Source organism: Sander lucioperca, chromosome 5, assembly GCF_008315115.2.
Source record: "Sander lucioperca isolate FBNREF2018 chromosome 5, SLUC_FBN_1.2, whole genome shotgun sequence".
Classification (NCBI taxonomy): Eukaryota; Metazoa; Chordata; class Actinopteri; order Perciformes; family Percidae; genus Sander; species Sander lucioperca.
In genome coordinates this window covers 6,443,850-6,471,706 of record NC_050177.1, presented here as the reverse complement: position 1 = coordinate 6,471,706, position 27,857 = coordinate 6,443,850, and the positions used below count along the sequence as shown (strand labels likewise).

General features: G+C 43.3%; 2 protein-coding genes across 7 annotated transcripts in view; one reads left to right on the top strand and one right to left on the bottom strand.

Annotated features, from left to right (window-relative positions):
* ankrd13b (ankyrin repeat domain 13B) overlaps nt 1-21,558 on the top strand; it is a 38,179-nt gene extending 16,621 nt beyond the window's left edge. Inside the window, exons 2-15 of the mRNA XM_031294933.2 lie at nt 853-988; nt 2,632-2,756; nt 3,827-3,872; nt 4,313-4,456; nt 4,853-5,093; nt 8,426-8,492; nt 9,267-9,348; nt 10,462-10,526; nt 11,654-11,790; nt 12,558-12,715; nt 13,008-13,196; nt 14,652-14,815; nt 17,334-17,410; nt 18,854-21,558. Coding sequence (XP_031150793.1) covers nt 853-988; nt 2,632-2,756; nt 3,827-3,872; nt 4,313-4,456; nt 4,853-5,093; nt 8,426-8,492; nt 9,267-9,348; nt 10,462-10,526; nt 11,654-11,790; nt 12,558-12,715; nt 13,008-13,196; nt 14,652-14,815; nt 17,334-17,410; nt 18,854-19,055 — 1,833 coding nt within the window. The 3' untranslated portion in view covers nt 19,056-21,558. The remainder of the gene's footprint in view (nt 1-852; nt 989-2,631; nt 2,757-3,826; nt 3,873-4,312; nt 4,457-4,852; nt 5,094-8,425; nt 8,493-9,266; nt 9,349-10,461; nt 10,527-11,653; nt 11,791-12,557; nt 12,716-13,007; nt 13,197-14,651; nt 14,816-17,333; nt 17,411-18,853) is intronic.
* Nucleotides 21,559-22,219: 661 nt separating this feature from the next.
* Nucleotides 22,220-27,857, bottom strand: part of ssh2a (slingshot protein phosphatase 2a) — a 31,085-nt gene continuing 25,447 nt past the window's right edge. For 3 of the 6 annotated variants that reach the window (XM_036001357.1, XM_036001358.1, XM_031294914.2), the window contains 5 exons: nt 27,654-27,700; nt 27,003-27,149; nt 26,704-26,904; nt 25,665-26,607; nt 22,222-24,812 (listed from right to left, as the gene is read on the bottom strand). In XM_036001357.1, the coding sequence (XP_035857250.1) occupies nt 23,112-24,812; nt 25,665-26,607; nt 26,704-26,904; nt 27,003-27,149; nt 27,654-27,700 (3,039 nt within the window). In that variant the 3' untranslated portion in view covers nt 22,222-23,111. Of the gene's footprint in view, nt 24,813-25,664; nt 26,608-26,703; nt 26,905-27,002; nt 27,150-27,653; nt 27,701-27,857 lie in introns of all 6 variants that reach the window. The other 3 variants (XM_031294910.2, XM_031294912.2, XM_031294911.2) reach the window with 2 other exon arrangements.

Here is a 27,857-nt window from a genome sequence, read left to right as displayed (position 1 = left end):
GCAACATCTAAAAGTTAGTATTCTAAGCATCTAAAATTATCCATTGCTGTCTACCAATGTATTTAATATGTCTGAGAGGGGTTTATAAGCTCCATGCAATGATTCTTTCTAATCAGAGCATTGGTATGATTGATATGACAGATTAACACTAATGTAATATGGCTGACGAATGAGGACTTGTTGACATACTTCTACAAAGTGGAGCTGAGAGCTGGATTGATGCCTTCAGCATTACAGTAATTGTGCTTTTTGTTCATCAGTGTTGATGTCAGACAGTTACCGAAGAAAAAAACATGTATTTTTGCTCTCAAACATGGCAGATTGAGAATATACTCCTTGTTTACTTTACCTGCTCACATTTCCCTTTGTAGGTATTCAAACTTACAACCTTCTCTTAAACAGCTCTGGGTGTGGAGCAGATAGTCCTATCTGTGTTGAACTGAACTCAATCCATCCAACCCAGAAAATAAGTGGGATACAGGAGAGTAGCAACCAACCATGTGGGAGTGGTGACAGATCAATTAGCACCTACCTGTCTCTCTTTCCATCTCTCTATCCTCATCTTCACACTTGTGTCTCTATTATGTGTTTTTTGTCCCCCCCATGTGAGATAGAAGAGATCTACAATGATACACAATTAACCCCCATTTCCTCTCCTCCTACTTCGTTTCTCTCTGTCTGCTCCTCTGACCTTTATGCTCACTCCCCTCCCTTACCCTCTCTCTCTGTCTCTCTCTCTCTCTCTCTCTCTCTCTCTCTCTCTCTCTCTCTCTCTCTCTCTCTCCTTTTTCTTCCTTTTCTTCCTTCCTCTTCTCTTTCTCCTTCCCCTCCTCCTCCTTTTCTTCCATCCAGACTGATTTAGAGTTTCTGGACCCTCGTGGTCGGACTCCTCTCCACCTGGCTGTCACCTTGGGCCACCTGGACTGTGCCAGGGTCCTGCTGCAGCACGGAGCTGACGTTAGCAAGGAGAATCGCAATGGATGGACCGGTGAGTGTGTGTGTGTGTGTGTGTGGAGAAGTATTAGTTCTGATAGCATGTTCAATGTGCAGTATACGTAATGCATTATCAGGTGGTCTGTTGGGGCTAGGAGTGTGTTCTAAAATGAAGGCACTACGTGCAGCATTTTATACAATAATATATCCTTGTCAAAGTAATTATGACACTGTGGTATAATTATAGTGGTTAAAACGTATGAGCACATTTCCCATGAACCCTTTTGAGGATAAAAATGAATCTGGTCATTCTTGTAGGCATAATTGTATACATAGTCAATCAAATTATATCTCAAATTAAATGTGGAAATGATTTATGGCTAACACTTGTTCATTTTTATACATTCTAAAATCATACAAATATAAAATCTTAAATAGTTTATTGACATTAAAATGCTACTTGTAGTACGTTTGATATCAACAAGCTCTTCAAGTGGTGTCAGTCTCATCATGAAGACCCTCTGGTAGTAAAAAAGAGAAAGTGATTTTGTGATGTGTTTTATTGTATTATTCAGATGATATGTCCAGAAAATGTTCCACTTAAAAAGAATCTTCTTGTGGCCTGGTTAGCTGGCTTAGGCCGCGGGTTTGACTCTGACCTGCGGCCCTTTGCTGCAGGCCTAAAATATAAAAATAATCTTAAGAAAAAAAAAGAACCTTCTTGCATGAGAGCCAAGCCTAGACTGTCATCTGCAGTAACTCAGTGAAAAACTCAATCACAAGTGATCTGAAAATGTGTTTTGTTGCCCTTGGTCACAATACGTGGACTATGATAATATACATTATAATGTATGATATATCATACACTGTATTGTAAAATGGTGCACAACATTTCCCACTGGGTCTATTTTACATTGGCACTGATGAGTTTTGTCCTCTTGATTGTTTTTGAAAATACAAACCACTTCTGATGTTTTTCTTCACCACCTCTTTCGTAGAGCAGTGGCTTCTGCCAGACACCTCTTATCTGCTTGCGCTGTGCAAATGTAGTGTGGTGGTCTGGCATAGGGAGACTAATGGAGCATGAAATGAATTCATTTTTTAACCTTGAAATTGTATTGGCTGATTTAACACCCTTTATTGTGAGTCCAATTTCCCACCCTCATCCTTAAGTTTTTGTTTTTGCCGCCATTCCCTACTTAACCTGTGTAACACTGCATGGAACGCAACACGTTTTTGTCTTGATGGTGATGAATTAAGCACTAGAAAGTCAATCTTTGATATTGTCATGAATGTTTCTGGGAGTCTGTGGTTGCAGAGTATCATTAAGTAATCCTCTTTTGTTTGTCCTAATCAGATTACTGTACCTTGTCAGTGGGTAAAATAACATGTACAGTACAACATTGTTTCAACTGTGTGTTAGCCTTTACTTGCATGATTGCTGTTAAAGGAAGAGAAAGGAAATTGGTATATAATTGTTCAAGTGCAGAACAACCTGTAAGATTAACAGCAAAGTGGCAGTCTGATGAATGATGGGCGAGCTGCAGTAATTGGTCGTACCAGCTTTTCCTTTGGCCTACTTCAGATTCGGCAATTCTCGCTGCCCCCCTTAAATTGCTCATGAGTCACGTACATGAATTTTAGATGAGGTCTGAGTGATTGGCTCTGTTTTACTCTCCACCTTGCTCTCCCTTTCAGTTCTTCAGGAGGCGGTGAGTACAAGGGATCCGGAATTGGTGCGTCTCGTGCTTCGTTACCGTGACTACCAGAGGACTGCCAAGAGACTGGCGGGCATCCCCGTCCTGCTGGAGCGACTGCGCCAAGTGGGATTTCACACACACACACACACACACACACACACACACACACACACACACACACACACACACACACACACACACACTTGGATGCACACATGGAAAAAGATACTCCCATGACCACACACATCTGCAAAGACACAAACACAAGCGTGTATGTAGAAGCAAAGACTAAATATAAAAAATAAAAAATGACATACATGAAAAAAAACATACACAAACTACAAAGTCACATCAAGGTTTTTTTTCCGTCGAGACGCATTCATTTGAAATGTAGATTAACCTTTTTTATATTTACATCTTTGTTTTATGATAAAATATTCTTGTTTTTTGTTTGAAGGTATTAATAACTTTGTTTACTACCCAACAAGGGCAATACACTCACATGATATGTTTCCATGTTGCCAACCCTCTGTCTCTGGGTAATTTGAGTCATTACTTTCCCCCAAAGGGGTAAGGAGTGCCACGCTTAAAGGCACAATAACAGCGATGGACAAGCTGATACTGGAGAGCCTAGAGGTTGATGGGTATAATCCTTACAGGAAAGCGTTGAGGTGCAGCAGATCGTGTTTAAGCTGCTGCAGCAGTAGAGCTGCAGAGCACAGTGGCAGAGATGCAGGGAACTGCTTTCACACCGTCTGTCCTCCTGTGTATCTGCTCAAGCTGGCTCCCCGACAGACACACACACACACACACACACACACACACACACACACACACACAATCCAGCATATTCACATGGTAGACACAACCCTCACACTTTGACAATGAATACTCGCACTCAAGCACACATGCACTAGCAAACATTGCACACCGTTCTTCATCTGCTGCTGCTCCCATCCACATCATCCTCCCCAGCATCCATCCATCACTTCTATTATTAACCCACACATACACAACCACTTCTCTGTGCCTGTTCCCCCATCTTTAGAACAGACAATGAAGCAGCATCACTGCAATTCTTTTCCTCCACTTTGCTATTCCCCTCTCTCTCTGTCTAGCCATCTTTAAATTCATCACTCTCCATCTCGACAACTCGCTCTCTATCTCACTCTTGTCTACCTCTTTCTGTCTAGGCCCAGGACTTCTACGTGGAGATGAAATGGGAGTTTACCAGCTGGGGTGAGTCCAGTCTTTCATTCCAGTCAGTAAAGCAGTCCAGTGCCGACCAGTCAGAACTAATCATGTTATCATCTCCCTTTGGGGCTAAACAGGGCTGTTTCTTCCTGTTGTACTGGACACTGATGCTCACACACTTCCTGAACAGCAGAATGTATAAGTGGCTTTGGTTTAGAGTTAAACAGCCTGTGCTTTTTATCGTAAGTGCTTTAAAAACCCACAAGTGTCTATATAGCAGACCTGTGACTATAATTGTATGTTTTTATGTGTAAATAGTTACAACCAACTACTGAAATGTATCTGTAAATGGGAACGTATGGGAGGCCAAAAACTGCCAACATAAATCAAAGGAAAACACCAGAGAGCAGCTGCATTCAATTCTGTGCATATCCATTAGACATGTCACCATTTGATTGATTAAGTGCGTCTGTGTTTGTCCTTAGTGCCCCTGGTGTCTCGTATCTGCCCCAGTGATACCTACAGAGTTTGGAAGAGTGGTCAGTGTCTCCGCGTTGACACCACCCTGATGGGCTTTGAACAGATGACCTGGCAGAGAGGAAACCGCAGCTTCATTTTCAGGGGACAAGGTCTGCTGTTCAAACTCGAGACTTACTGTGTGTGAATGTGGACTTTGTCCAGTCTTTGTGTTATGCTTAGCTACTGTAAGTAGCTTACCATCTGCCGCTTTGTAGCCTTATTAGATGGCTGTTTCCACTCATTCAATTCTCCAATGGCTCCTCTCTGCATTATTTCACCCAGTTTTCTTTTTTTCTTTCTTCCTCTCACTACTTTTAAATATTCCTCTTCTTTCGGTGGACTTTTTTGAGTCCCTGCATAAGGTTCTTTAATTTGCAACATGCGTATGTTTGTGTCTTTCAGCCTCATTTGGCATGTTTGTATTTCAATTTATTATCTGCCTCTGTAGTGTTCACAAACATTGCCCTCATTTTTTTCTTCCTCTCCGTCATCCTCTTACATCTTAGACTCCAGCGCAGAGGTGATGGAGGTCGACCATGACAGGCAGCTGGTGTTCTGCGAGACCTTGTGTGTCTCGTCTCTCACAGCCCTCTCATCTGGCTGGGGGAATGGCGCCGCCTGCAGTAGCAACGCTGCCAGTTTAGGCCTTCTGGGGGCGATGCAGCCCAGCGATGAGCAGGTAGCAGCCAGGCTCTCTGGCCCCGTGGTGACCACTCAGCTGGACACCCGCAACATTGCCTTCGAGAGGTCAGACGTAACACTGATACGTGCAGAATATGAATATGAGAATGTTCAGTTATAGTCAAGTGGTGCAGCAATCTTCCAGTAGTGACTGTGCACCATTTTAGTCATTTTGTGGTGCATTTGTTTCTTTCCCAAATCTGTTAATTTTTAAGAACACTTGATGATGTGATGTGTCATTTTCTTGATGCAGCTGTAATATAAGCCCAGCAGAAAATCTAAAACATTAAGAATGATAATTATCAGATTCGTATGACATCCCTCAGAATCCAATTTTGCGACCGTGTTCAACAACCATACAGGAAGAAATCTGCCATTGAACAGGCACAATAATCATTTTCTCCACCAACAGTAGCCTCAGTACAACACAATGTAATTCAGCCTCAGGACATTTTCTGCTCTGAGTGCTTGCTTTTTTTTCCTGAGAGGAGAAAATCACTCTTTTGTTGTTGAATTTCTGTCACTCTTTTACTGTTGCCGGCTCCTACGCTTCAACCCACAGACGAGTGGAACAAGTTCAGGCATGTTCTCTGGTGGCTGTCAAAATGCATTTTACAAAATGTAGGAAAACATTAACTGAAGTGCAGCAGTGCATGGGGAAGTGGAGCCAGCAAAAGATTTCGTTGAACACCACATATTAATGATATATATCTACAACAGGGCCGAGGGGAAATGTTCCTGGAATTAAAGTGCTATTAAACTATTAACTTAATTCTAAAATCCTGTTGCTTTTGAAAGACAAAATAACACAATCTCTTGTAACAAATGGAAAGTTGAATTCATAAGTAATATTAAATACCATTACTTGTTTAAATACACTCAGGGGCTTTGCTGCTACAGGCATACTTAGCTTATGGTGGCTAATTTCCCTAAAGCAAGCAATAGTTTAGTTGATATTGCCTTGTAACTGACTTTACTAAGTCAGTTTGCTGCCATTATGGCTCTTCTCGACTTGTGTTACTGTTACACTATTAACACTATTTCTATTTTGTTTTGGGGGGTGTCCTCAACACATGGCTATCCTTCTAAACTAACCCTTGCTCATGTACAGTAATGGAGAAATAAACAAATAAAACCAAACTAAATCCTTAAATAAAATGTGTTGGTTAGGAGTAAGTGTGATGTGGAAGTAGTGAGGCACACATTAGCTTCAGGCTGTGTGAATCACTTCAAAAATGCTCAACACTGTACTGCAAGTAAGATGCACCTGTCAACATGGAGATGGAGAGGCAGATAGCAGAACCAAAATCAATGTTAAGAGGCAGACAAGACATAAGCTGACTAGGAGAAGGATGGAGAAGAGGGGTAGAAGAAAATTGGATGAGCAGGTGACTTGTGTGTAGTCAATTTAGGAGCGTTTTATTATGCTAATGGTACAGTTTTATGGCTCAGTTTCACATAAAGTGACATCGACGCAGAGATGAAAAGGAGCAGAAAGGAGAAAGAAGGGAGACATGGGCAAATCAGGTGCATAGAGGATGAAGCTCATCTTATTCTGGTGAGGTGGTGAGATAAGACTGATGTGACAGACAGAAAGAGCGAGGGATGACAACAAGGAAAGTTTTGGACAAAGAGGGATCGAGGGGAGAAAATGGTAAAAGACCAGGGTGAAAGGAGGGATAAAAGATGAGGAGGATGGAGAAGGAGAGGAAAATGGATGAGGGAGAGAAAAAGGGATGGGACACAGAGACACAAAGAGGGGAATTAGAAGGCATGCAGAGAAACAGGAAGAGAAAGATGAATGGGACTCAAGACTATGGGGGACAAAAGTACAATGCAGATGCCAAAACAGGGGGAGTCGATAGTTTTGGAAGCAAAAGAAGAAAGGGGAGAAAAGTAGATTGCGGAGAGACAGTGAAAGATAGGTGAATCGTTGAAAGAGACGCAGTGACAGGAAGTGAATGTTAACAGATAAAAAGCAAGAAGACGGAGAGGGAAACGAAAGAGAGAAGTGAGCGGGGAGAGGTGGTGTTTTGTTTTTGGTGTGGGGGGGGGGTGTAATCATCTCCCTGTCAGACTTATACCTCAGTGTCACCTCTGTGCATTTTCCCTGGTCAGCACTCCTGTCTAACATGCCAATAATATTTTTATGATGCTTTAGCAAACCACTTTGTCAAGCACCACAGACAGGTCATCCACCTCTGCAGTTAATACATCTTTACGCAGTCATGCACAAAAACTACAGCGCTGCAGTTTTGCTGTTTTAGGGCTGGGGTAAGGAGTACAAAGTTTATTGAACACCCAGTAATTGAGATGTGATATGATAACTTCAAAATTCAGACGGGGACATAACTTTGTCTGACAGTGATAAGTGGAGAATAAAACTGGTTATACAGTCATTGTGAGAGTGCAGTGATGCTTTTAACTAACATCAGCATGCATTCAGATGTTTAGCAGGTCATTTTTTTACCATAATTAACATTTTAGTTTAGCTTTTAAGCATGCTAAGATTTGCTTATTAGCACAAAACACAAGTAGCTGAGGCTGATAGGACTGCGATTAGTTTTGCAGGTAATTGGTCAGGCCATAGGGTATTGGGGTTGAATGCTGACATAACATCATATGGTGCCAGATCTACAATGTACAAAAGGGCATTATGAAATTATTGTGTGTCCAGCCAGGGAGATCAGATGCCTGCACCTATGGAACTACGGTATTTGATCATAAACCAAAGTATTGCCCAAACTTGAAATTTTGACCTGATTATGGTGCAAGATGAAAAGTCAGAGGATCACCAAAGTTACTGAAATTCATTCTGAAGGAAACATGGATGTCTGTACAAAAGTTCCATGTCAATCCAACTAATATTATTGATAAATTGAGATAGTTTGGATCAAAGTGGTGGACTTACCAACAGACTGACTTTGCCATCTTTACTGAGCCACACCACTAGCATGGCTGAACATTCTTCCGAAATAGTCACATATTTGAAATATGTTAAAAAATACCTGATGTAAGATACCATGACCTCAGAATTATATGGGCTAATATGGAGAAAAAAAATCATCCCTGAAAAATCACTTTCTGTGGTGTGGTCCTAAAGGAGTTCAGTGATGTGAATAGATCATGAAGATGACATATGCCTCACTAACTTTCTAATTGCACACCGAACTGTTGATCTTCACAGACGACAAACAAGGACAATAGCTGCAATGTTTTCAGGCCGCACATTATAGAGAAAAACCAGAGTCTGTGACTTGCAATCAAATCTGTATTCTCAGGTACATATCTGCAGAATGTTTGGGACAGGCAAATAATCTACACCAAGTGTGATTGCAACTGTGCGTTGACTGGAAGTGGAGACCACAGAGAACTGATGTGTCGAATCTCTGTTGCAGGAACAAGACGGGTATACTGGGCTGGAGGAGCGAGAAGACTGAGACGGTGAATGGATATGAAGCCAAGGTAGAGCACAGGCTGCTCGGACAGCTCACTGATCCCTCACACTGTCCAGAGAAACCACTGCTGTCAAAGCTCAATTTGACATTTCCTGAAAGTCCATTTCACTTGAAGAGATAATTTGCAGAAAGAATTGCTCCCAAAGTTATTTTAAAACCTTTTGAGGACATAGCCTTCTACATTTTAAATGATAACAGATGGATTTCTGAAACCTGAATTCTTTACCCTCAAGTGAGGAAAAAAAATCATCAGCACATAAAAGACCAGATGGCCTATCAAATCAAGTAAAAGAAAATAGAAAAAAAGAAGTCTATCTATCTACCTTGACCCCATTTGTTTTCTTAACCCCCTGGAGGGAGTCACACACCCAGAACCAATCATTAGTGGTTTAAAAGCACTTCAGACAGACTACATTAAAATACTCTATTTTCTGCATCATTGATTTAGGGTTTCAAACGTAAACAAACAACTCCTTCTGTTGAGCTGCTCTCCTACTGGACACTTTTAAGCTCTTATTTCCACTTCCGTCGTCCAGTGTAAAAACTCAAAATCAGCAGCTTGCTCAATCATTAATCAGTATTTCCTTTTTGTGATCACTGGTGAGGAATTCCAGTATTCTGCTCTAAACTGTAGCTTGAAGAAGTTGGCATGTATGATATAGGTTTCATTATTATTGTTTCAGAATGATTATCATTACACATACAGCACTGGGGTCCCAAACAATGAGGAAGTTAAGGCAATGTCAACAGAACAAGAGTTAATGGTTTCCTCCTCTGTCAGGTGTACGCAGCATCCAATGTGGAGCTGATCACCAGGACCAGAACTGACCATCTGTCAGACCAGAACAAGAACAAGACAAAAGGTAAGTAACTTATTTTGTCAACTGTACTCCAGTGCTTTAGACATCGACACGTCTTAGGCCATCCAGGTGTTCATTATGTGCAGGTGCAACACAGCTGCAGCAGCTGGATCTCTCCATCATCCTCTCTGTGCCATGTCCAGTAAAAGAGTCACTGATGAGTAGTCCCTCTCACCTGAGCTCAATGAGATCACCCTGAGGCTCCGTTTGCTCGGTGGCTCTGTCTCGTTTTCTGGTTCAGATCATAAATCAAACAGGATTAGCAGTCCTCCCTCCCCGGACTGTCGCTGTCAGCAAGGATCAACCATCACATGCTCCTCTGAGGGCTCCCTCCACTCTCCCAGGTCACAATCCCCATCTGCACTCTGCTAGTATGCAGGAGGGGAGTGTTCCAGGAAGCGCTACAGTGACTCCTGAATGAGTGACTTACTCCATTTGCCCTTACCTTGTGTTACCTATCATCATTTTGTCAACACTGTACAAAAACTTTTGAGTGTGATACATATCCTAAGAGAGACACACATACTGTATCTTGAGTCAAGCAGCAGCTGTAGACAGATCAGTGGGATGAAGGTCAACATGTGGACACTTGTCTTATAAACCACATCACTACTTCACTATCATTAATACAAATTGAAGGACCTTTTAGCACTCATTCCGTTTCTGTTTAGGGAGGACAACCACAGCACCAGCTCTGTCTGAAAGTACAAGCCACACACTAACAACTTGCTCAAGTTTTCTTTGCTGCTCATATCTCTCTCATATCTAATTGAGCAGCGGCTGTTGGATATCCCATGGTACTCTGAAACGCTTCCTTCACTGTGTGACCTCGAAATGTTGTTGTCAATCTGGTTTTCACTACGAGTGATGGGATCCTAACACAAACATGTTTTTTTCTGCTTATTTTCATGAAATTCATATTGCTGCTAGTTTTAGATCCACTGATATTTAAAACATATTTTGGAGTGACTCTGATCTTATTTAGCTGTTTAAAACACAATATACTTCAGTTCAATTTAATCAGTTTACAGACTTGCAGACTCAGACTAACAGGACAGTTGGAGTTTGTGTAACAATTCTCTCAGTCTAACTCGTCACTGCTGTATCTCTGAGCAGGGGGGAAGACTCCACTGCAGAACTTTCTTGGGATTGCTGAGCAACACATGGGGCCTAACAACGGGGTAAGCGACAGTTTATTTACACATTAAGTCCTAATTGTGGTCAATTATAATTTTTTTTATTTGTTTTATGGGTTGAGGAAATGTCATATACTATTTTTAAACCCAATCTAATAAATAAAAACACACAGAGGTTGAGCTGGGAACAAGGATGATTTTACCTGAAAGCAGTGATTAATGGGCTCTGGTGCTGGCCACGAATGAATCATCATCTTCAATTTTAGCATCATCACCATCACCTTCCCTCTTTGGATGGACAGTGGATGTATGAATCCTTGTCCACTGTGTCAACAGGAGAGCATGCCTGCAGAGTAAAAAAATAATTCAGAGAGGCTCCAACCTGCTCCAATATTGATTATGTTTTTTTAATTTGTTTCTGCTGGAGAGCTTCTATGACTCATGCACCCCTCCTTCTCCTCTTTCTGTATTCTGTCTTTTTACTTGTTCCCCCTCACTGTCACCTCTGCTCTTATGAGCTCAATGCCTCTCTGTCCTCTCTACGCAACACTGAGACAAGCTTTTTTATAGGTTTTGACGTAAGCTCTGCAGATAATTTGTGCAACTGTAAAGCTGCAATGCAATTTCAATTTTGCCAAACCCTAAATTGATTGAGATGAATTGACTGCAACTGGAAGGAAAATACAACAACATGGAAATAATTGCTCTCCTGTTTCACAAGCAGCCTCTACCTCCTCCCGTAATGGTGGCCTGTCTTTGACAGGTTTACTTAATTCAAACTTAACAGTTGACGGTGAGCTACTAATTAGACCGTGAACCAGTTGCATCTACTGTAATGATGTAAAATACTAGAATTAAAAAACTGCTTTGTCATTTGTTAAGTTTTGGCTTTTGAGCAAAGTTTTTTCTTTCCTTGAGCTGTTGAAAATGTCAGTAGGTAAGAGGAAAGCCTTGAAATCCCAGTAGGTGGTGAATGTTTTGTTCCACAACAGAGAATAAAGCTGAGAAAGTGAGTTTGAAAAGCCAGAAATCGTTGCACTTTGTAAAGTAATCTTTGAGTAACTGGTATTGAATAAAAATCCTTTTGATTATTTTTTTTTTTTATTATTATATCAGTGAAAGCTTTAGTGGTTACATCAGGATTTTTAAAAGTCATTATTTACTTACTGCAGGCCCTGGTGACCCAGATGTCATGTCCTGCAATAACCAACCCAGCAGCGCTGACGGCCGAGGAATACTTTAACCCCGGCTCGTCCACGACCCAGAGGGACATCGGCCACCCGTGCCAGCTCACCACTAAGACCCAGAGGTGACACAGACAGACAGACAGGAACACAGACAGGCAGATATACATACAGTGAAGTTGCCCTCCAAACGCACCGCCAAGTGCCAGAGCTGACAAACTGATGGACAGAGTAGACCGTCTCTCTCTCTCTCTCTCTTTCTCTCTCACACATGCATGCACCCACACAGATAAAATCAGCCATCCACCGAGATCCTGATGGGAAAAGACGGACAAGTAATATATTCACACAGCTCATGACACATCTTGACTATTTAACCAAAAGAAGGAACCCTGTCTCTCAGGATAAATTGAAACATTTTATGTTATTTCTTTTGTAATGTAATGCTTCTCTCTTCCACCTGCCAACCTGCTGTTCAATCATCTGCCCAGTGTCCTTTAACTGAATATCTGCCTGTCTGTCATTTTAAGTTGTCAGTTTCACTGTTTTTTGGCACCTATAAAACCTGACAGGACATCATGAGGACGTTGTTGAGGTTTCAGAGCTGCCTCTCGATGCTGTGTTCATTATCGGACAAGATAAAATATATGCATTGATTGGTCTCAATTTGAACTTGACTCAGCAGATTATAGACAGTTGCTGTTAGCTGATGCAATTAATGTCTTTGTGTATCTCTGGCCAAAGAGCTAATCACTTAAATGAGGACATAGCCTACTGTAAATTGCTTCAATTATAATGAAGTCAGAATTGTATTTTGTCATTTTCATCAGCAAACTCTGTTACTAGTCAGCTTATCAGTATCCTCAGAGTGTGTATGTGTTCTTGTTTCCAGGTTTAAAGCCAAGTTGTGGTTGTGCGAGTCCCATCCTCTGTCCCTGGCAGAACAAGTGGTGCCTATCATCGATCTCATGGCGATCTCGAACGCCCTGTTCGCTAAGCTGCGTGACTTCATAACTCTGCGTTTGCCGCCTGGCTTCCCTGTCAAGATCGGTGAGTGCTGGGAGAGTGAGATGGATGGAAGGATGGAGGGAGTGAAGTTAAAATGATGGCTTGTTAAATAAAGGGGATGATGGGAAATTAAAATAGATACAAAGATGGATGGAAGGAAATGAAGACAGGGGATAAAGTGAGTAAAAAGGACAGAAAACATTGCACATTTGCTACTAAAAATAAAAGAGTTAATATAAGGACATGCATGGTTGACTGGATGAGACTGATGCAAATAGATAACTTAATAAATAAAAATGTCATCTTTTGATCCATTTCTCGTTACTCCCCGCAGAGATCCCTCTCTACCACATCCTGAATGCCAGGATCACCTTCAGCAACCTGAACGGCTGCGAGGAGGGGACGGGCGTCCGTGCCGACAACGAAGTTGGGGTGGAGGGGGATGGACAGAGGGACACCCCCAGGACAGACACCCCATCTCCAGGCAGTGACTCCTCCAGCGTCTCCAGCTCCAGTTCCACCAGTAAGAACACACTCCCATAGTACACCCTACAGTGTTTCCTGTTGGATCATAGTGCCGTCTTTTCTGAAATCTTCTTCTTTTTCAGTCTCAGCTCAACTGTAAATTCTGCAAATTTATTGCAACAAGCTGTTGTATAAGTCTCCACTAACATTTACTGCAGAACCTGACCCATACGTCAGTACACAAACAGTTTACAGTTGCGTGATAGAGTTATGAGCAGTATTTGTCACTGATGTTGGATGCAAGGTTATGTTCTTTCATTGTGTTGTGTGACATATTATGGCTTACTCATCATCCTATCACCTGATCAGAATCCCCACAGCCACGTTTAAAGCTGAAGCCATGCAGAGGAAAGACATTCTTTATTGTGTGGCCACTCAGTAGGAACCTCTCTGGAAATCCTTGATGTCATCTTGCACAAATGCTTTAACTTGAGTTATAGGGCTTTTCCCAATTCCCAAATTTGTACCTCCTCGACTCCTCAATCCTCGGGCTTGTGACCTGGAAATCGTTCTCAGCGCGCCATATTGAAGGACGTCCCAATTCCTAAAATGCACATCGAGGAGTGAGGATCGAGCATCGAGCATCGAGCATCGAGGAGGTTCCTCGGAGGAGTCGAAATCGACCATACAGTGATGTATCCTCGCGGAAGACTTTTCACCCGCTGCATGTAAACATAGAGGCCTGACAGAGCGAGAGGAGGAGGAGAGAGAGAAAACCGGAGAGAGAGAGAGAGCGATAGCCTAATATCCGCAGCTCCGTGGTTAATCTAACATTACGGATTGGGACGCTCACATAATACAAATTAACATTCTTATTAATAAAGCGGGTGGGTGAAATAATACACAATCAACGAGAAAAATATTAACGTTCTCTAAAAGGTGAACATAGCAGACCTGCTGTCGGACAGACAGATTCATTAAGATCGTCTGAGAGACGCTCAAGAAACAGCAATTAAAACTTCATTAGGATTATTTCAGCATCTAAAGGTCTAGTTCTGTTCACTCTGTCCAGTTTATACAGTTAGTTTTGCTGCTTAAATATTCAACGATATCAGCTGCAGTGGCATTTCTGCGCACATGGAAACGTTTACAAGCAGCATCTCTAATCATTAAAGTAAATTGTTATAGAAAACACTTATACATTAATACAATACATCATTTAAAAAGCAATGGAGCCTGCAGGGACAGCCGAGGGACAGTTAAACGTCCATGCAGGTTTTTTCAGGTTTGAAAATACACGCAGTTGAGTAGCCTAGTAGAAGTATTTTGGAAACAACAGTATGGAAGGAAAATAACCTGACACAACTTCTTTAACTCTGGATTTCTCTCTTTCACTCAGAAATGACTGTTCTGTTTTTCCTTTCCTGCTCTTCTCCTTTAGCCTAATCTCCTTTACTGTTAGATAACACTCCTTCCCCTCTCTTGCCCTTTGCCTTCCCCCTGTGTGCTGCAGTGTCATGTCGAGCCGGAGAGATCCCCCCATGTGTGTTTGAGCCTCCGCCAGGATACTCCATGCTAGGGGGCAAGCAGAGAGACAGCATAAGGGATGAGGAGGAGGACCTGCTGCAGTTCGCCATACAGCAGAGTCTGCTGGAGGCCGGCTCCGAATATGATCAGGTGGGCTGACTGGGACACTCCTGAGATTTTATCTTCTGTTCAGAAGTTAAAGAAACACCAGTCAGGCAACCTTGTTTAACTGACTGTTAAGCCCCGCTCCCTCCTCAGTTAAGCTTGATTTATGGGCCTGTGGAGGCTCCATGCAGAGCTTTCGCCGTGGCCTACGTAAGTGACCTGAAGTTTGTACTTATGCGTTGGTGTGTGAGTCGATAGCAGGGCCGGCGTTTGTGTGTGTGTGTGTGTGTGTGTGTGGTGATGCGGTGTGGTAGAGTGAGTGAGAGAGTGACATGATTAGCTTCAGAGCGAGTAGCGACTCTAGAGCAGTCACTGCTTTAGTCATAGTGAGAGAAACAAAGTGTCTCCCCTGCTCTTTCTGACCATGGTGGGAAATCTGTAGCAGGAAAAGTTAATTATCTCCTTGATTTCATGTTGTTTATGGAGAAGGAGAACCAGGAAACGAGTCAGGGAAATGCAATGCTACCAAGCCACGGCTGAGAGATGTGCATCGCCGCGACGTGTAGTTACATTTTTCGAGAGGTGCACGTCAGGCTACAACATAGGGTCCGGCGTAGGTCCGTGTCTCCACGTACCGATACGTACGTAGCCACGGCTTAGATTTTACGAAGAAGCATAAATCACGCTTTACTGTTGCTACACCAAGTTTTTCATTCTCGCATGGCACATCATTCAGTTTACAATGATAATGGTTGTGGATGTACTACATGAAAATTGTAACAATGTTTGCCACAGTGATTTCAGACAGAGGAAGACAAAGAAAAAACATCCTCCAAACTCTTTAAATGCTGAGTCACTCTCTTAGTACAGCCACATGCACAGTGTTTTAACATGAAATCTGAGCTTGAGATTTGAGAAATCCAAAGCCTGACAGACCTGCCGTGCCTAGTTATGATTGCTAAGCTATAATTGGACAATCACTGTTTAGGGGAGGGGCTTAGCATATTAGCAAACGATCTAGTCAATTAACTCACCTTTTGATTGTGTTAAATTTGGCTCCTGCACTTGTAAATAAACATATGCTTCTAGTCAAGTTCAAGTTTTACATGACATTTTCAAGGTTCACAAAGCCATGTTGCCATATCAGCTGAGGTGCCCAATATTCCCCCCATTGAAATCCCCAGTACAAATTACAGCAGTAATTTCACCAATAAATCAAGACATGACAAATAGACACACTGAAGTAGGAACAAAGCGACCACTTTCAAAATAAAACCAATCAATACTGAAGCAAGATCAATAAGCCGAATAAATTGCCTGTGATGTGTGGAGCCCAGACCCATTATATTTAACACTGCCTCTGGATAGGTGCTGTTTTGAAATCCCAGAGATCCTGGTCCTGATAGTCCTTGGCCTTCTTCCAGAGGTACAGAGAGACAAGTAAAAATAGACTCAGTGAGATAGGTCAGAGAACATCCTCAGTGTTTTCTTAGCTTGGATACAGGAGGGGAATGTAGAGGAGGCAGAAGCAAGGTTGCAGCTGTAGATTTGTGCTGTAGTTTGTACAATCATCCGCAGCAGGCTGCTGCCCTGAGCTGTTGTATTGCTGCTTCAAACTGTGATGAAAAAGGTGCCGTTTTTAATTACAACTCTAATTTGAAAGCAGGACAGGTGTTAAAAGGACCATACTGCTGACATTGCATGTAAAGCATAGAGTGTATTGATCATTTTCAACAGCATACCATATGTTTTTAGAAGCTGGTTCCTGCATTTTTACTCAATCTTGAGGCACTGTCTTACAATCTAGTTTTAATATCTTTAATAGGTTTCATATTTTAGTTAAATAATTAAATAATTAAGTGTTTAACCAATTCATCACAAAATCACTTAAATATAGTACACCTGGGGCAGGGTAGTATTCCAGTATAGACATTTAAGTTGGTTTCTAGGTAAAATGCGTTAGGGGAACATGTGTGCACAATTGAGTATATATAACATGTTAATGTAGAGGATATATATATATATATATATATATATATATATATATATATATATATATATATATATATATATATATATACCACAGGAGGTGGCCATACGCAATAAGGACAAAAATCTGTGCCGGTTTGAATACCGGTGAGTACCAGCCCATTTCCGGCACTAATAGTATTACTAAGTACAGTATGCACAATTTGTTGTGAAATCATGCAAAACTTCCTACCCTTAAATTAGACATTGTTGTTAATGATGTACATTAATAATGTGTTAGCAGAATGTGAATCTTCATGTTTAAAAGGTGCTTATCAATATTAACTGTATCATGGGGTGTGTGTGCTAAAGAACCAGGGCCAGGATTGATCTAGTTTACGTTCGGTCAGTTCATAATTCATATTTGAGCCAGCTGTCTGTCTCTGTGCTGTGTGTGAGAGGTACTAACCTAACAGGAAAAAGCCCGCAGGGAGGATGGTGTTATTTTAGATGCACCACCATCTCTTTATCTGTGGGCTACCCTTTTCCTGTTCTCGCTTTCTGACTTCCTGTGCGGCCTCCTCTTTGTGTCTAGGTGACCATCTGGGAGGCGCTGACCAATAGCAAGCCAGGAACACACCCTCTGCCCTGTGACCAAGGTCGTGTGGAGAGGTCAGGCGTTCAGTCTCTTTTACTTTTATCCCATTCATGTTTTTTCTCAACCTTTTCTCTCTGCCTCAGTCTTGGTCTTACCTCACTGTAAATCACTGTATACACTCATTCCACATTTTCCTATCCTCCCTCCAAAATCCCCTCTATTATCAAGAATCAACCAGGAGCTGCATATAAAGTTAGATAAAGTATCAGTTGTTAAAAATGAATGGGACTTTTATCTACCAAATAGCTGGAATCCTCAAAAAAAAATGTCTGGACTACGGCGATATTTCCTGCTGTTCTTTCACCCATATTGTCTCAGACTTCCTCTCACTTCTGTTATTTACTGTTGTTCTTCATTGTCTGCACTCTTATGTTGTGTTTTATTTCCATCCTGCAGATCTTTCCCTCCATCCCTGACTCACATCCGGTATTCCTGTCTTGTCCTCCACTACTCTATTCTCTTATCCATCCTGCTATTCTTCTCTCATCTCCTGTCTGCTGTGTGTGTGTGTGTGTGTGTGTGTGTGTGTGTTTGTGTGTGTGTGAGAGAGAGAGAGAGAGAGAGGAGACTGGAAGATGGAGTTCCTGCTTTCACAGTCGACAGTACTGCTGTTGATTTTAGCGCGTTATCTTTAGATGGTGTTTTCTCTCTGTGTCTTCTCTATTTGCAGACGAGTGGATGGATACACAGACAGACCTTCTTTCTTTCCCTTGTTTGACACAATCTTGCTACTGAAGTGTTTACTTTAACCAATGTTATAATGTTAGAGGAAACTGCTGGTTGAAAACATTGTTGCAGACCAAAAAAACTAAACCTAAACTAAAATAGTTTACGTTTTTGTGGTGTCCTTTCAGTCATGTACTGTAAGGGGTAAAAAGGTAATGCAATCTTGGCTGTTTTGATGGAATATCACGTTTTTTTTTTTTAACTTATTACAGCTTGCAATAAATTATTCTTCATGTGTCGTAAAGATTTCTGGCCATTTTGGGTCCAACTTCATTTTTTAAATGAATTTTATTGACTTTTCAGATGTGGAAGAACAAAAGTAGCATAAATACAACATTGAACAAACAGCTGTTATAGGCTTTTTTAGGGTCACGTCTCCATGTAGCCTATAATGAATTATAAATACATTATTGCTGCATTTTTATTCTCTATAACGTCGTGTTGTAGCAGGGTTCAAACAACTGTCGGTTGAATTGTGTTCAAGCCATAGACATAAAAATAACGGTGTTGCATCTGTGATGTCACCCATTGACATTTTGCCGTTTTGAAGCCTCAAGTTTGATATACGGGCGTTGCCATCTTGGTTGTTTCCAACCGGATGTGACGATTTTTGACGGGGGGGAGAGGGTAAGCTGGGGATGATGATGTGGACAAGCCAGTGTTGTTTTGGTTGCAATGGCGCTCCGCTAAGCTAAACTCTAAACCTACCTCCCTCACATTTCTCACCCCAGGACCCCCCAGCACAAGCCCCGTGCCCCTTCCAGCCTCTGCTCCACCCCCTCCAAGAAGCAGCCAACCACCTGCAGCTACAACGAGCAGCTGCGCATCGCCATGGAGATCTCAGCTCGGGAGCAGGAAGAGGCGGAACTCCGGCAGCGGCAGGAGGAGGCGGAGCTACAGCGCATCATCCGGCTGTCACTCATGGAGAAATGAGAGCTGAGTGGAGCAGCAGGGGTCTGAGGGGAGGGGTCTGGACTAAGGACACTTGGGAGAAAAGGGCAGTAAAGGCTACTTTAAAACTTAAAGCACACTGTAAGTGGCTGGAAATAAATGCCAAAATCATCTTGGTGGTCTCATACAATGAAATGGCCTCCGCGTTTCTCTCCCATCTCCTTTGCCAGACCTTTCCCATGAAGCCATATGGGGATGTGGCTGTCCAGCCTCTGACAGCCAGAGAGGGACCTACTGTAAGTTTCCTCTTTCTGGTGCCACATACTTTCTTGACCAGTGCCAGTTTACAACCAACAACACATCCAATAAAACAAGTTTAGTGGCATGCCTCCTTGGATGAGTGATTTTTGTCTATTTGCAGGTGTGTGTGTGCGTGTGTGTGTGTGTGTGTGTGTGTGTGTGTGTGTGTGTGTGTGTGTGTGTGTGTGTTTCAAAACCAGCTCTCCGCACAAGGGTCAACAGATCACCTTCTGTCCTGAAAACATATTGTGTTAGGCCAACTCTTTACTCCAGCACTAACACACACACACTCACTGGGTCCTTTTGTCACTGAGTTGTGTGGGTTTTAGTCTTAACTGTGATTAATAAAATAAAAATAAAAAACCTTGTGTGGACTGAGCAGTGACGAACCAGGACCCGTGGTGTGGGAGAATACCGTAATCCTCTTGGTCAAGTTGAGTTGAATGTCGTAAAACCATCTGACTTCCTCGGTTTTTAATGAAAACATTTGGTACATTTTCTTTTGATTTGCACAAAATCCAGACGTACTGTATTTAGCTTGTGGGCGGATCACATATATGACTGTTAATGGATGTAGATGAAGAGTTTGAGCACAAACTAAACTCAGGCCACTATTAGTTTTAGCCTGATGTTAGACTGCACAGTCTAACCTGCGCAGGAGCAAAGATAGGATGAGACTACGAGAACACTTGGTGTACTACTAACTAACCTGTGTGTGACTGTGAATGTGGGGGAGGGGAGGTTGTGTAATACAAACAAAAAAGGGACATGATAGTGATTTGCAAGTAGATTGTCAAATAGAAATGTTACCGAAAGAGCTTTTCTGTATATTTGCATCCTATCACCTGAGCGGATGATTTCTGTAAGTGTGTAGTCACGGTACAGTGTGTGTACAATATTTCATCGTAGTCTGCACCCATGTGTGGTTCATTTTGTCCGACTTGAGTCTAGCCTGGAGACCTGCAATATCTGAGCACGCTCTCTGAGGGAAAACGTGCTCCGCAAGAATCACTGTCGAGGCTATTGACAGCAATTTTAGGTTTTTACTGCACCCCAAAAGCAAGCTGGCTACACGCTAAAAACAAAAGCAAATCTAAAATAAAAACAAATGTGGAGCATTTTGTTATTGGATTGGAAAGATTGTTCAATATTGCTCTCATCATTGTAAGTAACTTCATATTGCAGGACTCAAGGCTAGCCAAACACTGAGGAACATGTTTTGTTGTGAGGGACAAGGACGGACAGGGACAGCTTGTTTTTCTCCTTATCTTTTTTAGTATTACTTTGAAAGAGATGTACAACTTTCACACTCCTATATCAGCACAAACTGAGGAGAACCACCTCTGCCTCCTCTCCAATCCATTGTTAAGCTTGCCTGGTTAATAAGAAAAATATTCATTTTTTTACCTTTTGAAAAATGTTGCAGATAAGAGATGCAGCAAGATGTTTTCATGGTGTATGCTGAGACGTGAGTTCAGATCATGATTCAAATAAATAAACATCTTTTGGAACAGCACTGCATGAGTTGATTCTTTTTTTTTTAAATCCATTTTTAAATTACAGTATGCTTCAAATCCCTTGACCCCACACTGAGTTTTAGCTACAGCTTTCCACTGTAAGTTTTTTCCGAGTCCTCTGGAGTGAAGGACGGGGTGACAAAGGCAATTAATTCCTCATGACACAAGGAAAGCTGCAGCGTCACTCGGCACCAGAGAGTTGATCTGTTTTTAGCAGCTTCCACCTCCATCTTTCTCCCTGTGACATGGATTCACAGCGCCTCAGCCTGATTCATGGGGGGGTTTTGCCTGTAGTTATTTTAGGCTTGACAGGGAGGAAAAGGACAGCTTAGAGACTCTAAACCCTCTAAGAAACACCACTCGGAGCACCCAGGCTGCTTTCTGTACTTTAGTTGTGGGTTGGAGAGAGTGGGAAAATAGAGAATACAATACTTTTCTAAAAGAATCAGCAGTATGCAGTTGCAACTTCTCCACTGCCCTGACTCAGCTCGTCATGATGAATAACATCAGGACGGTGGAAGCACAGGGCTGCAGGCGTGTGTGAAGTGAATTTGTAAAGAGCCACAGACAAAACAAGGTGTGTGTCTGTAAGAGAGAGACAGAGAAGCTGAGCGTATCATTTATGCTAAGAGGAAGGATGCCAATCTCACTGTGACACCCTCTCTTTCGCTCCACAGATTTTGTTCCTCAATATTTTAATTATTTCCCTGCTGACAGTTCAATTTGGGGACACGCGTTGTACAAAAAAAAATCCTAAGTAACATCAATTGGTGAAATCATCAAGGAATCTTAGCTTTCCTCTTGATTCATGTAGACCAAAGAGCTGGTGTTCATGTTTGTACACTCAAACACATTTTTTTTTTCAGTCTGGTCATGTCCTTTAATGTCAGTGCTGCTATCTGATTTGTGTGTGTGTGTGTGTGTGTGTGTGTCAGCCGGGGGCCTGGTGGCCTATATCTCAGTATTTAATTACCCACATGAAACAGTAGGTAAAATGTCAGCCTGAAATAAGCTGGGCTGAGCACCGATGGAGATCATTTCCCCAAGGAGACGGGCTTGACTCGCTGAAAGAAACTGAGACTTGCAGTTAAATATGACAGGCAGAATATCTATCAATAATAAGGTCATAAGCTTGATTTTCAGCCATTCAAAGTGATCCATTTTTTTTTTAAGATTCTTTTTGGGCTTTTCCACCTTCAACTTTTGACAGGACAGCTAGGTGAGAAAGGGGAGAGAGAGGGGGAAGACATGCAGGAAATTGTCACAGGTCGGATTCGAACTCTGGACCTCTGCGTCGAGGCATAAACCTCTTCTCAGTATATGTGCGCCTGTTCTACCACTGAGCCAAAGTGATCAAATTTGACCACAGTGGAGGGTTTGGTTGGTTATCTGAGCTTCCAGTAATTTTACATCTTTACTTCCAAGAAGGTTACTCCTGTAACTACACACTTTCTCCACATATACACATTCTTTCACACCTTCTCTCGTGCTGCAAGACAGGTTTAAAACTGTAGTTCTCTGCCTGGCCAGCAGGGGGCAGTAAAGTTGAATTTTACATTTGGTAAAAATGTCAGCATCTGTAGCTCAGTACCCTCGATTCTTCTCTTTAAATGGGTACAAGCACCCATGTGTGAGGTGAAGCACACCTGAACACAAAACAATGTACACAGTCACAGCAGTCAAAACAAACTCATCACATGTATTTACTGCTAAAGCTTTTAATTAAAAAAACAACATATCAGCTTTATCCTGGTTGAATTAAAAATCTAAATAAAGACATGTCTGTCCACTTTGAAAACAAAAACACGCATACAGAGACGACTGATATCAGTGCAAAAAAAAAAAAATCATCTCTGGGGTAAGAAACAGATTTCAAATAAAAGAAAATCATCAAAACAGTAAAGTGCATTTTTGGAGAAAAAGCCCCTCTCGTAGTTTTAGAAACTGCGATCAGGCAGAGAGAGTCAAACACTGAAAACAAATGCTTCTTAAAAAAATGGAAACAGACATAATGGAGTGCATACAGTATTCACTGGTTCGGTCTTAATTTGGACATTCATATTCCATTACTGTACATACAAACCTGAACTCCAGTTGAAACAACACATCCAGTGGTTTACATGCAAACGTATGTTCGTCATTTAATTCTTACATACTAAACATACATCGGAGGTCACACAAGCTCTCCGGTTTACCTGCTACACATTCATACACGTCATGCAGCCGCTCGCGCACATCTGCACAGCTCCAGTCGTGTCCGTTCCAGTCCATTGCACTGAGGTTACATGGTATTGTATAGCACAGTGACAGCTCGCTGCTTTTTCTCAGCAGAGCCTTTGTGAGACCGTCTCGATGAGTGTCCCCTCCCCTGCTGACGCGTTGTAGCGACCGCGCCGCTCCCGCTGCCTTCTGGCTCCTCCCTCTCGCCTGGGTCCTCTTTTGGAAAACGATGAGGGGCAGAGGAGAAGCCAAGGGACGGGGACGACGATAACTCGTCGAGATCCCTGCCGCCACGGGACATTCCTGTCTTCTCAACGCAACCGCTTCGAGCCAACACCTTCTGCTTTTTCCAGGTGTCGTCGGGGTGAGATGTCGACAAAGAGAAAGAGTCCTGGGAGTGCGATGATGTCGTCCTGGTGTGTGGCCTCAGATCTAAGTCGCTGAGGTCATTGGCTGAGAGCTCCAGACAGTCCAGTTTAGCTAAGGAGGCCGACCTCTTCATGAGAGAAGGAGGGGTGAGGCCCGCCTGGCGGATACGAGCCTCGAGCTCCATGGCCCTGTGCCACACTATTGGCTCCAGAAAACTCTTCCCCTCTTGTCTCTCTCGGAGCCGCTGCCCTACTTCCAGGCCTGGAGGGGTTTGTTCAGAACCTCCCCCTTTACAAGGTCCTGGCTCTGTGTCCATAACTGTGTCTCTCAGGCCCTGAGGCTGCCCCAGTTCATGATCTTTGCTGTCTGGCGTCTCCAGGCAGGCGCCCTCATGGAGGAAAGCCTGCAGCTCTCTTAGTGTCTGCTGAATCCTCTCCAGCTCCTGGCTGCCATGAGCCAGCCTGCTCTCGGCGTCACAGCCGGGACCACAGCCCCCCCGCTCGCCCTGGGGACAGGATTCCAGCCTCACATCTGTGTCTGACTCCTGCACTGTCACCCCATCCAGAGTCATTTGGTGTGAACAGCCCTGAGGCTGGGTCAGATGTTGCTGGCTTTGGCTGTGGAGCTGGCTCTGTCTTTGGGACTGGGCTGAGGTATCTAGAGATAAGTCTTCTAACGGACTAGTAGAGGCTAGTGGTGATCTCAGCATATGGCTATCTATGGATGTGGGCACAATGATAGGAATAGCACCAGAGACTTGGCTGATATTTGATTTGGGGGAGCATGAAGGGTCTGGGAGGTGGGCCGTGCCTGAGGAGTTGAGCTCTGTTTGTGACCCTATGTGCTTTTCTCTATCTTTAGACTTAGCAGATCCAGCCGTGATCTCTCCCTGAGTGATCCTTTGTTCTGTGCAGTCCTGAGGGAAGCGAAGGGGAGGCTGTTCAGTGCTCAGGGGACACAGGGACAGTCTGACAGGAGGGTGTTCAGCGCTGGGGGAGTGCACCGGGGATCGCTGAGACGCAGCCTTCTCCATGTCCTGCCTCAGCTTCTGCTCCAGCTGCTTTGTGGCTCGCCGCACCGAGCCTGCGGGCCAATCGCACGGCAGCATGGAGGGAGACTGCGGGCGGGAAGGTGGAGTTAGAGAGCCGTACGTGACTTCAGAAGCCTCTGCCTCCATCAGATGTTCTGGTCGGATTAGCGGAGGACTGTGGGAGGATGGAGGGAGCGATGAAGAGGAAGAGGAGGAGGATGGGGTAGGGAGGCAGGAGGCAGGGTGGCATATGGCTTCAATCTCTGTAACAATATGGCGGACTGATACTCCGTTGTCATGATAAGGGTGATGAGGTCGGTCAGGGCTGGCTTTGTCCACGCTGTCTTCAGACTGTGGAGACACCTGAGAGACGATGAGAGAGAGAGAGAGAGAGAGAGAGAGAGAGAGAGAGAGAGAGAGAGAGAGAGAGAGAGAGAGAGAGAGAGAGAGAGAGAGACACACATGTATCCAGATAATATTAGTCATAGTCTTGTGGTGTTTCTGTATTGTGTGCACATTTGTGACATTTATTGTAAGTCATTTTATAATGTTTTAAACTAGACATAAAACAGCATTGTTTGTACAGCGTGATAGAAAGTAAGAAAATTAGAGGAGACAAACTTACAGTAAGTGACAAATGTACCTATATTATCTGGACTATTCTCTAATCTTCCAGCGGGTGTCACTATGAGTAATGCAGAGGCTTCTATCTTGAAGTCCTTATCGACAAATTTGGGTGCAGTCAGTTCTAGTTATAATCCCAGAACAAGAACTGCTATACACACACCACAAACCAAACCAGCTATGTGCTGCTTATGTCACAGACTAGTGCGTTGGTAGAACTGTAACTCTAGTGGTGACAGGCAACGGTAAAGTTTGGCTAAAGAAATACCACAATTCAAAAGAAAACACATCCCTCATATTTAACTCTTTTTGCAGCTGCATGGTTGTGGCCCTCTTGAATTTAATATGCAGTCCAGAATATGAATATAAAATGTGATGCTGCTGTGACAGCTGTATAAGCAGTGTGGAGCAACTTTTGCATTGAAAACTGTAATACGCAGACAGATGCTGTTTAGCAAACCCATACAGTCAGATGCAAGAAGAGCACAGCAAAAGATCTTGCTTGCCTCAAGTTATGAGGCTTTCTGCATAAAGTGAGTTATACTAGCAAAGGCAAAATGTTAACAGGAATGAAGCTGAATGATCCTGTACCTGACTAGTCCCATTTCGCTGCTCCTCTTCATCCTTAGCCTCAGTTTCTCTGTTTTCCTCGAGGGACAGAGTTGTCCTTTGTTGTGCCTGCTCAGAAAGTGTCCGGGACGTTCCATCCTGGGCAAGGCCCAGAAACTTTTCCCTGGCGCTGAAGAAGTCGATGCTGTCTGCGCTGTGGATGGACGACCCATCGGCCTCGCTGCGGCCGTCCAAGGCGCTGCCTATCTGTAACTCGCTGGGGTTGTTGTTGTCATCACTAGCAGCAAGGGGAAGAACCAGGGGGAGGGGAGTGATGTTAGCAGGGCTGAGGGGGCTGTGTTTGTCACTCGTTGAATCAGATAATGATTGGTCTGTTACGTCTGAGTCAGTGGATCCCAGAGTGAGAGGAGAGATTTCTTCTGAGCTGCTTCGCTCAGGCAAATTGAGGGACAGTTCCACCGGTTTGTGTTTGGGCACTGAAATGGACAGATGTGTGGGAGGACACCGGTGAGCACGCTGCAGTTCAGGAGTGGGGGGTACGATGTGGAGTGATGGTGGAGGGTGGGGTAGAGCAACAGGCACAGTGACAGCCACACTCGATGAATTGTCCAGTCCTTCCTCTGGGACTACCGTGGCTGCTCGGGGTCTGGGGAGGGGAAGCAGGGGAGGGTATCCACAATCTGATCTGACCTCCTCCTGACCTGGTGAGTCACGCACACCGTTGGAGTCTGTGTGGGAGTCAGAGGTGTGCGTGGCGTTTGATTTGGCAGAGTCTTTGGGTTCAGCACCAAGCGCTTGCAGCACGGCCGCGCCCAGGAAGTGATGTAAGGAGGGGGAGGAAGTATTGTTGTTCTGAGAGTTGGAGCGGCCCAGAGAGTGAGACTGAGGTTTACACATCCACTCTGGGCGATCTGATAGGTCACTGTCAGAGTGTGAGCGCCATAGCTTATTATGCCTTTGTTTGCTGTGGAAAACAGTAGAAAAAACAATAGTTTGTTAGCACCAGAATGCTACCTAAAGAACACGCATGTTCTAAAGATACTTCATCATGAGAGCACACCTGGCCAGCAGAATTCCCTGATACTCCTCCAGCTGTTTCATGAAGGAAGGGTTTGGTTTGGTGACCGCCCGTCTCTCTTTAACATAGTCAAAGGCAGTGTCCAAGTCCCAGCCGTACTCCTTCATGGCGTAGGCGATCACTGTGGAGGCGGAACGACTCACACCCATTTTACAGTGAACCAGACACTTAGCACCAGCTTTCCTAAGAGACGCAAAGACAGAAGAGAAGGACATTTGTTGGCTTACAAGATTGAGAAACTAAGGAGAGCTGAATAAGCTTGTGTGTGTGTTTAAGCCTACTTGGCTTTGGTGATGAACTTGTAGGTCTCGTTCCAGTACTCCAGCAAGTTGGTGGCCTCTTCGTCGTACACTCTGATGTTGTGGTACTCAAACATCCCGGGGAAGAAGTTGTCTATCTCCCTGGTCACGTTCAGGATGTAGTGCACTCTACAAAAGAGACAGAAAGAGGTTGACTTGATGTCCATTTAATGTCAATAAAACTGTCATCAATATTCATATTTAGTTGTTCAGATGCTGAAAGCGTAGCTAATACTGTCCCACACAGGTCAGACATTGCTGCAAACTATTTTGGAGGTCAATGCAAGTATCAGCTGTCTCGAAACAACTGAAAAAACAATCAGCTGGTTGCTGATGGTGCTTTTAAAATGTATATTTCACTGTGGATTTGATTAACTGGTGAAACAGGCATTGTTGAAAGCTTACCATAAAGCAAGCAAGCGGATTGTGATTGTTCTGTCAAACATCAATTAAGTTAGCACAACCCAATGACTACAGGTAGATTAAATCCAACGTATGAACCTTTGCAGCGCTAAACAGATTTTCTCATTTCAATGAACTTCAATTAGAAAAAATGTAATAACTGTACATGAAGCATAGTCTCTCCATTTATTAAAACTGTGGTTTGTAGGGTCAGTTACTGACTGCTCTTACCCGCTGTTCTGCAGCTCCTCCAGGTTAGAGGCATTCCACTCAGAGCCCTGGAGACATCACAAGTCCAGTCAATATCAAGATGTACACAAATATACGTTCAACATTACCCGAGACTGAGTCAAACCTTACAACTGATAGCAAAACAAGCGAGGAGGGAGATTTTGAGCATGGTTCCTGTACATTGTTCATCTTAAATTTTCAAAC